Source organism: Homalodisca vitripennis, chromosome 3, assembly GCF_021130785.1.
Source record: "Homalodisca vitripennis isolate AUS2020 chromosome 3, UT_GWSS_2.1, whole genome shotgun sequence".
Classification (NCBI taxonomy): Eukaryota; Metazoa; Arthropoda; class Insecta; order Hemiptera; family Cicadellidae; genus Homalodisca; species Homalodisca vitripennis.
The window spans coordinates 112087906-112098069 of record NC_060209.1 but is presented as its reverse complement, the minus strand read 5'-3'; the positions used below and the strand labels follow the sequence as shown (position 1 = coordinate 112098069).

The following is a 10164-nucleotide window of genomic DNA, read 5'->3' as shown; positions in this document are numbered from 1 at the left end:
GCTATTATAGTTGTCTATATTATTGTGAAGAGTAAAATCTCACCACAATAGGCAGGATTTAATATATCAAACTGCTCTAGTGCATGGAAGTACAAATATTATAATGAATATAGTTGTAAAAGTTTAAAGAAGCATGTAAATAAAATAAAACCTTAATTTTAACGTAACAAGAACAATGTTAAATGTTACAAACTGCATACATATATACATATACTACACATATATAATACACATAACAATAATATTATATAATATGCAATTATGTGTTAAAAACAGTCTGAGATTTTATCTCAATAATCAATAAAAGAATGTAGTACAACGAGTTTTTATTACGAGTATTATATTATAACAATACACATAAAGAAAGTCTTATTTCTATACTAAACAAATAAGGGTACGTAAGTGTTTGAATTATAAGAGTGTTCAGAAGCGGTAATGCGATAAAACTCAATGAAATCTTTCTTCAATACCCAGTCGTAGCTAAAACCATTGTTCGCAAATGATTCTTTGAAGTAATTAAATATATTCTTATAAACAAAATGTATTGGTTATTTTTTTCTATTGTAAAGTCGTATTAAACCACTATTTCTTAAAATTGTACACGCTTGTATCAAGATGCGTAGTTCATATGTGGCCAATCAGCTAATCAGGTTAGTGCGGGTGTTGCAAAATTCGAACGAGTCGAATATAGGTTTGTATGACTCCATGGTTTAATTGGATGCTATAGTATTAACAAATGATTATATCTGATTCATCAATGTATAGTTTAAAACATAAAGGATCAACATATCAAAAGGAGCTACATTACACGTAATGTGTTAATACGATATATACAGTTAAATGCAATAATTTCAAATTTACTAAATTATTATATTTGTTATAATTTTATGTGTTTTTAGACATGTAAACTTCAACTTATTCCAAACTTCGATATCATATTGTTTAAATACCTTTGTTTCAACGAATAAAAAGTATTGTGCATGTGGTCCTGTTGACGCTTTCAAACGTTAACGAAACGCGATCTAAAGTTGTATGATGGTTATTGATTTGTTGTTTCATAACCTGGTGATATTTGTATAACTGTCTTACGCTAGCTACTATAGTATATAAGTAATATAATACTTCTTTTACTTACTTCTATAGTGATGTTTTCTGCAAACAGTGCTCATACCTGGAACAAAACATACATTGTATATGAAAGTGGTTTACTTATATGTTCGTATGTTTAAAATTATCCTAAGTAGTTATCTTTATAAAAGTTACGTCACATAAATAAACAATAACGATCAAAGAAACGCAACAACATAAACATACTTAAACAAATTATATTTGTTTATATTATGTATATTTAGAAGTCTTTATAACTTAATTAGGCATTTATTACGTATCATATCACCGATATGATGTAACTTATATCACATTAACTATTAAGATATGTGCAGTATGTTTAAACTCTTAAGATGATAAATCAACATTGCATGGATTGGTTAAAATTATATCTATAAAATGGTTTTTTTTTTATTTTTAAAGTCATTTTATTTACTACCGACTAAAGGACATCTAATATTCCCATGGCATAATAGTTATGACGTGGAAATCTTCGAGTTGTAAGATGAGTTCTAAAATGAAGCCCGTAATATTTCCTTTTACGAGAGATATGTAGTATGTGCTTATGTTTTGTTTCTCTCCTTGTGTCTCCCATATCACATTTGCCAGCTTGTCTCCAAACAAAACTTGTTAAATGTAAAACGAGAAGAGGAAATCAAAAAGGTCCATTTGTAAACCGGTTGCACTGTGGCTGGGACTTACCATTAATCATAGGTTCTTGTTGGGAGAACACCCCCGGTGAGATGTCTCTTGTATTCAATGGTGATTTCTCTGACACACATATATCTTCGTTACAAAATGTGCCTGCCAGTCCTAGGCAACGAAGTTTATGCACAGGGGAAGCAAACGATGATCCATAATTTGGTTCATTTACCTAAATTCAAGAAAGCTCCTTTGCCTAGATTAACTGAACCCTAGCGCAGGTCTCTGCTTGATATTTATTCAAAGTTTAAATGAAACTACTTGCATTTGAATTCCCGATTAAAGCTTATGTAGGCTGCTGAAATTTACTCTAGTAGGAGAATAGGCACGTTTAAATAGGGAACTAATAAATAATCTTTTGAATCTGAATGAACAACTATTCAAGTATATCCCGTCCTAAGACTCTGTTATTCACCCTACACGTAAATTTATTTGTGAGAGTTTACACTAGCTACCACTACAGCTTCTCTGAGCTGCCTCGCTGCTAGGATGACGACGCTGATAATGTTCGAGGGAAATTATCTTGATCTGTTTAGTAATACCGCAGAACAGAATACAAATAAATCTAATTTGGTACACCACAAATGAGTCTAATAAGGGTTTTTATAGGTGAGTTAATACGTTGGTTTAAGGAATGCAGATGTCAAGCTGAACGTAACGAAACAGGAAAAGGAGAATGTTAACCATCTCTTATGAAACTGCTCCAAAACAGATCTGGAGAGCTGAACTGTGGTAACTGAAGGAGGTAACACAGCGACATAAAGAGATTGGGGAGGGGACTTGAAGAGAGAGAAAATAACAATAGTTTTCCTCTAGGACATCGAAAATCTCTCGTACCAGAAACTAAAAATGATTCGTCTAGAAATGGCCATTATTAAATTTAAAAGTAGTAGACTTACTCAGACTTGACGAATAAGGTCCGGACGGATGTGAAACCGATATATTTAGCCTAAGAATTTCAGCAATACGTGAGACTTCTTGGCAAAGCATTTGATAACCACCATTGCCTAGAATGGTCAAGGTTCCTGTTTTTAAATGGGGCTCGCTTTTGTCTGTGCCTGGGGCTAAAATTTATTCCGAGAAAAATATAATGTCTTCTTGAGAGCCTATTCTGCTTCCTAGATTCTTGTTGATTTGTAAACGCCAACCAAATATAAGGACAAACCACCCCAGCTCTCAGCCTGTTCAGAAAAATAGATAGATCTTATCATCAACGAGCAATAATGTGAAAGCGACGAGTCAAATTAGTTTATATACATTAGCCAGTCATTGAGTCTATTCAAAACTCACGGTGTAGGCAGACACATGTAACCATTATAAAATAGCAATAATAAATATATAGTTTGATGTCGATGTGGTAATGGGTTACTTCTTGGAAGACTAGTTGTCGATAAAACTAAGTGTGGTTTTTTCTACAGTTACTTTAAGTTAATACATGTCACAACAAGTAAAATTTGGTACTTAATAAAATGTCATTTTAAACATAATTAACACATAATTCCATCAATGAACATATAAGTTGTGAATTATTATGTTATAAAATTAGACTTGCAAGCACGGTTGATGATAATAAGGTAGGAGTTCACCACAAGTGTTGCGTAAGAAGCTTCGCTGAAGTCGCTTGCAATATTCCAAATCTATAGCTCATTTCATTCTTGAAATTTCATGCGGACATATAGATAGACAGACGATTATACAGAAAAGAAATTTGTACGTCCTCGCGGTAGATAAAAGAGAAATTATGCCAGCTTATTGAGTCACAAGACGCTAAAAGATGTTCAGCCATAGTCCATGGTTGGACAAGCATCATTTTTAAAAGAATGCTTGGACAAAACACCTCATCTTGCCTATGTAGAAATTAAGTTTCATGCAAAATTTAAATTCTACAGATGAATTCTTTCTTGAGATATCTTGCCAAATGATACACTCAAAATACTTTTTATTTAATTGGGTTTTATACCAGTGTTCAAATATTAAAAGTTATACGTTAATACGTCACATGTTAAAATATCTTGTCAATTTAACGAGTTTGTTTACACATATATTTTATTTTTCTGATGTTTATAATGTCTTGAGAATTTCTTACTTATTTTAAACACAGCGTAGAAGTCAAACCCGTAAAACATTGCACTCACACAAATTAACAACGTGAGGCCACAAAGTGCATACCAACTGTAATACCGTTAAATTGTAAAACCAGGGATTTGCACAAATATCAAATGGATCTAAAACAGTTATGCAGATCTGTATGTTAATGTGACCACCCTTCTTATTGTCGGTTGACAATGGTCCAGAAAATGGTGGTTCTACTGGTACGTGCTAGTGGTAGGCGTATATAGTAGCCAAGCAGTTATTTATCCCGCTGAGTTATTCCCGTCCAATAACATAAATAGAATAGTACAATCACAAAGACTATGATAGCTATTTATTGTTCTTGTTATTCTAGTATTCATTTATTCTTGTGCCATTTGATAAGTAATCTCGATAGTTTTATTTATGAACAGGTACGATGCGGGTACAGTGACTGTTATTTGTGACAACAGGTTCTGAAGTGGATCCAAGAGGATACGTTACGTGAAACTAATGTAGGTTGCTAAAATAAATGGTTTTACTAACAGTTACTGCGTTCTTGCTTGTCCATTAGGTTTACAGCCGCAGCTATTAACGTGTAAGTATCATTTAAGTAGTTTTCTCCACTGTAATGTTGTTTAATGTTTACGACTGGTAAACGCGCATATTCAAGTCATCTCAATCCATTCTTAAATATCAAAGATTCCATATAATGTTAGTTATTGACTGAACTTTAGCGAAGCATATCACGGGACTGGGTAAATTTCTTTTCTGTACGTCTGTTTATGTGTCTGTCCGCACGATATCTTGAAAACTAATTGTCCTTAAACTTGAAATTGTGCACGAATAATCATTTCTACATGAAATACACTGAGTTGACTATGGTACATGAGAAACATAGGATTTGGCTGAGCTTTATCAAATATTAATTTTTACATTGGTCTTATGGATAACTATATTAGCAACGAGAAAATAACAGAATAAATCATTTATAAACAGAATATAAGTATATTTTAACACGTGACATATCAACAAATGTAGCCTAACTGCCCCAACATGTACAATATTTTCGTTTCTTGGTATGTAGTATGGCGTATAAAACTGAATACTTGAACACTGTTATGAAACCCAACCTAAAGAACAGACATGTGAATGTATGTGAGATGTGGCGAGATATTTCCAGATTGATTCGATGAATACGTTACATTTTGTGTAATTCATTTTTACAGACAAGTATGGGGATCTAGGATGGTTCATGTCGGACCATTGAATTAGGCCGAGTATGGCTGAGCTATCCTTCAAACCTATCACTGAGTAGGCCGATAATTACACACTAACTTTATCTTTGTTATCTGCATTATACTAATGATCATGCAGTCCACACTTAATATTCGTTTAAATTTGCAATACAAATTATACTTTTACTAAAACTTCCTATTTTAATATCTGAACAGCCTCTGTACTCATCATTGATTATAGATAAGGTGTTGTTACTTTTGGTATTGTTAAAATTAACTAACTCTATGCTTTTAATACTTTAAAAGGCTTAACGTTTTAAAAGTAATTATTTAATTTGGTACTTAAATTATTTAAACATATAATTGTGCTGTCACATTATAATATTTACAAACATCTGCTCATTATCCAAAAAGGGAGTTTCAAAAATCAGCCGGAGGATTTCTGAAATACAATAATTAGGGTTATATGTCAACCAGGGGCCCTAAGAATGTCCATGTGAAATTTCAATATATTTGATCCAGTAGGTTTTAAGTCATTACACCTACGGTTTTAAATTTCTGGCTGTCTTTGATATTTGCTATTTTCAGCAATTTTACCATTCATTTCTTGAAGTTTTTGTTGGAAAATCATTACGTTGAAATTTGTTCAACTATAACATAAAATGAGTAACTGCATCTATATATCAACAGCATCTATATAAAAATATATAGTAAGAATATCCAGAAAAATATTCGAAATAGGATTTGTTGTGTAGTTACAACACTACTCTGCAATCTCTTTCTACTTTTAGTTATGTTAATATTATTTGTAAAAAAATCCAGGATTCTATAACAACCGTAAAACTTTTATTTTTCATGTACAGCTACTTCTAGAGTAGTAGAACCCTAGTTCAGAGGTTCTGTAATATATAATAAGTAACTGAATACTAGTTATATAAACAACACAGATCGTATGTTAATGGTTAGGCAGAAGAAAGACGATACAGTTGTGTTAGTTACACGTCAGGCTATCACATCGTGGCAGTGTAACCAAGTACATTATATCTAACAAGATGTTCTGTTGAGCTTATCTACAAAAATAAGGGGTTTCAAAGGCTACTCTGGCATCTCTGAAATATACGCACCTCCACGGTATTTCCCAGTTATTGTATGCCAATGCCGCTAATGATCAGAAACCGCGTAACTCTCACATTTTATTACCTGCTGTAGTTAAGGTTCGTGACCAGTTATGTCTTATTACCCCCAACTCCGGGCTACCAGCTGGTTAATTGTATCCAGTCCCTAGTCTGACACGACCTGACCATCTCCGGTCAACCCTCCCTCCCCCCCCCAGACATTCCCTTTCAGCGCCCCACAAGGTACAGAACGTAAACTGGTAATTGCGACCCTAACTGTTATTACAATCAATTACGGGGCTCGGCTTCATTGGAAACCGTTGCGATCGGTTTACGCCGAGCATTTCATTTTCTGCAATTTTAGCGGTGTAAAAATTGGCAAACGGTACCTTAAAGACTTGAGTGAATTGGGAAAGGTTAGTGGCAAACTCCGGCCTAAAAGATTCTTAAATATCTATAATAAATGCGATATATTAAAAAAATATTATAAATATATTATTTTCATAATTTTATCTCAGTAACGTATGTTCTAATACGTTACTCTTTCCTTAAAGTTCATAATTAATGATATTTTAAATATTTTAAAAACAATACGATGAAAAACATTTGCTTTTTGTTATTTTTCAATAAAAGAAGAGCGACATTTTTAAAAGAGATATTTAATTTAATCCTCTTCTTCTGATGAAAAATTCTATAACATATGTTTAATTGTGCATAAAGTAAACCTAGTTACAAAACGTGTGTTGCCACATTGAGCTGTGGTCATTAGAAAATGATATAGAACAAATATAGTACCGAAATAAGTCATATTAGGGCTGTGTTATTTGTTTATTTTATTTGTATTACAACCTTAGGTTACATTATCAGAAAGGTTAAGATAACATTTTGTAAACTTTATGTATAGGATAAAGTAGCAATAAATGTGATCACATACTAACTACCAAACATTTCGTTTAACATAAAATACCAGGAATTTTATATCAACATTATGTTTATTCACACAGTGAAGGGGCGAGCTCCAAAACTATATAGAAAAACACTATTTCCTCCTTTACGTTTCGTCGGTCTATTTCAGTGTGAAGGTTACACCTTCTCGAGGTGAAATATGTCCATCTTCCAGTAAACCCAGTGTTAGAGGGGAAAATCACATTTCTTATCCCGTTACAATTACGGATCAGCTATTAAGCCTCAATAAAAAATTATGATGCAAATTCTTTTCTACATTTTCCCAATAATTTAAAAGGACAGCATTTGGAAAACGTGTCTACGCCTTATCTCGCTTCACTGTATCATGCAGCGTTTGATCTTGAACAAGAACGTAATACTCCACTCTTATATGGACGCACATCTGATCCTAAACATCATTGAGGTCAGCCATGATCACTGGGAGAAACCACAACATCGTCAAATTCCGGCCTTTCACACAAGATAAGCAGGTTTGAGGGATTTCATCCAGCACTTCTAACTGGACGACGAGTGTCCAAATAGTAAGAGAGGTTCTCTTAGCTAGTAACTGAGATTATTTCTCTTGCCACAGCTCTTCGTCTCGTATAAAATTGTTGTACCAATCCCATCCAATATCCATTTCATTCAATTCCATTCAAATATAGCTTCAATCCTGTGATATATTGGAAAATTTTTACTAAAGAGCAAGAAAATATATACTATACTACTGAGGCTATTGATCAATGGGCAAAATTCCCAACTGTGATTAGATTTAAGAAGAAAATAAGCTCCTATATAAAAGTGGTCTCAAACAAGCTAGTCATCGGTATCCTTCATCTGGATAATTTGTTTTAATGTTTTGCCAAGTGTAACTAATAGGTCAATAAATAGTAAACTATTTCTGTGAATCAAATATTTGGACCTTTTTTACATATAAAATGTAAAATCTATTAAAAATGTTCTGCTATTTAAATGTGACAAAACTATTAAGCCACACAATTTTTCTTATAATATAAAATACAAATTTTAATCTTATTAGTATGTAGCATACAAACATATCAAGATGAACCAAGAATTCCATGAATATTTCATAATTTTGACTTTTCATGAAATATTTATATGTGATCTATTTACTATATGACAATTTCGTAATGCATTATAATATTTTACTTGGTTTAGATATATTTGAATATGAACAAAAACCTGCTTGTGGTAGATTCTGTCAAATTGAGTGTTATTTATTACCATTATGAAGAACTTAATATTATGATACGTTACCGAGTCGTAAATGGAGTCCTTGTTTAAAAAACGAAGACTATTAAGTATGTTTTTCGTGGAACGAATAAAATATTTAAATTCGTTGTCTTTATTAAAAGTTAAATGGTTAAATTTTGTTTTATATATATTTCAGATTTTTAATTGTCATTTATTCTTTGTTGACTCTTGCATAGATAAAAGTTAAACAATAACTGTTCTTTGTCTAAAATAAAAACCATTATATCATCGTGTTATTATTAGCATACTGTACCCGCTAGGCTATTACGTCTTTTACTATTTGAAGTGGACTAGTTAAGATGTGGTACATCCTGCTATTAAACATTCCATCTTAATGATATCAAGGTCAAAATTATAGAAATTAGAACTTAAACGTCTAAATAAACCAATAAACTAGAGAAGTTGGTGCAATGAGCTGAAATGTTAACTTAGATTTTTCATAGATTCAAACTTTCAATCCTAAGGCTGATATAAAATCCATGACCATAACATTTAAGCAATCGGTGTAATGACCTGAAATGTCTAGCTTAGAAATGGTAAATTCATCAATTCAAACCTTCCATCTATAGACTGAGATCAGATTTAAGAAGATAAAAATTAAAATAGTCGGTGTAATGATCTGAAATGTCTAGCTTATATGTGATAATTTCATTGGTAACGAACTTTCCAACGAGCAGTCGTTGTAATGAGCTGAAAATGTTTGGATTAGCTGCGGTAAATTCTACAATTTAATCTCTCGTCTCAACATTGAGATAAAATCCATGGTTACCATAACTAAAACAGCAAAGATGTAATAAACCCATCAATAAAAATTCTATGTTTGTCCGTACAAAAAGACATTCCGTGACATAAAGTGAGTAAGCAGACCGAAGCCACTGACTCACGGGGAGAGTGGACCAGTTGTGTGGTACGGTAAATCATTGTCGACGGCTCGGCGGCGTCCATACTATATCTGCAACAGACGTGTCCGATTTCAGAAGTAACCTTCAACGATCCTATCTTTGATCTGCGATTCGACACCTCGTTAAGTCGGAAAGAACGCTTGTTGATTTGTTCTTTTCGTTTGGAATAAATTGTCCCACGTTAATTGTGATAAAGGAAAGAAACACGGTATTGCAGTCGGAAGCCGATGCCACTGAAACTCCAAAGCACGTCTTGCACATCAATAAAATAAAATGTACTAACAGGATTTTAAATAGTCCACAACTAAAATTATATAAACTAAGGGGCTTGTGTTTGTGGGCAAGTTGAAACTGCTTTTTAGCAACATTAGAAACAGCTTGATAGACCAGTTCCTAAGTTTGTTTATTTGAGACTTACTTTGCTTTATCACTTGAAAAGAAAAGTACACCCGTGATTGCTAGCTGCAGAAGTCCCGCTGTGAGCGATTTCCAGTTCAGTGTATGTAATCTAAACCAGGATTAATTATCACTTGAGTAACTAATAGCTAATGACTAATCGCTAGCTGCATATGACCCGTTTGAGTGAGTCTCTAGTACGCTCTGTGTACACCAATACAGGATTAATTGTCACATGAGTCACTTGTGAAGGAATACACAACTAATCGCTATCTGCAGAGGACTCACTATGTTCGATTTCTTGTTCATTACATGCTCAAAAACAGGATGACTTATCTCTTAAGTAACTAATCGCTAATGACTAATCGCTAACTGCATATGAGCATATGACCCGTTGAGGGTGGTCTCTAGTAC

The 10164-nt window shown here is 33.0% G+C and overlaps 1 protein-coding gene across 4 annotated transcripts in view; it reads right to left on the bottom strand.

Moving 5' to 3' along the window:
* Window positions 1-380: 380 nt before the first annotated feature.
* LOC124357315 overlaps window positions 381-10164 on the bottom strand; it is a 264857-nt gene continuing 255073 nt past the window's right edge. For all 4 annotated transcript variants that reach the window (XM_046808992.1, XM_046808991.1, XM_046808990.1 and 1 more), the window contains one exon: window positions 381-1171. In XM_046808992.1, the coding sequence (XP_046664948.1) occupies window positions 1166-1171 (6 nt within the window). In that variant the 3' untranslated portion in view covers window positions 381-1165. The remainder of the gene's footprint in view (window positions 1172-10164) is intronic.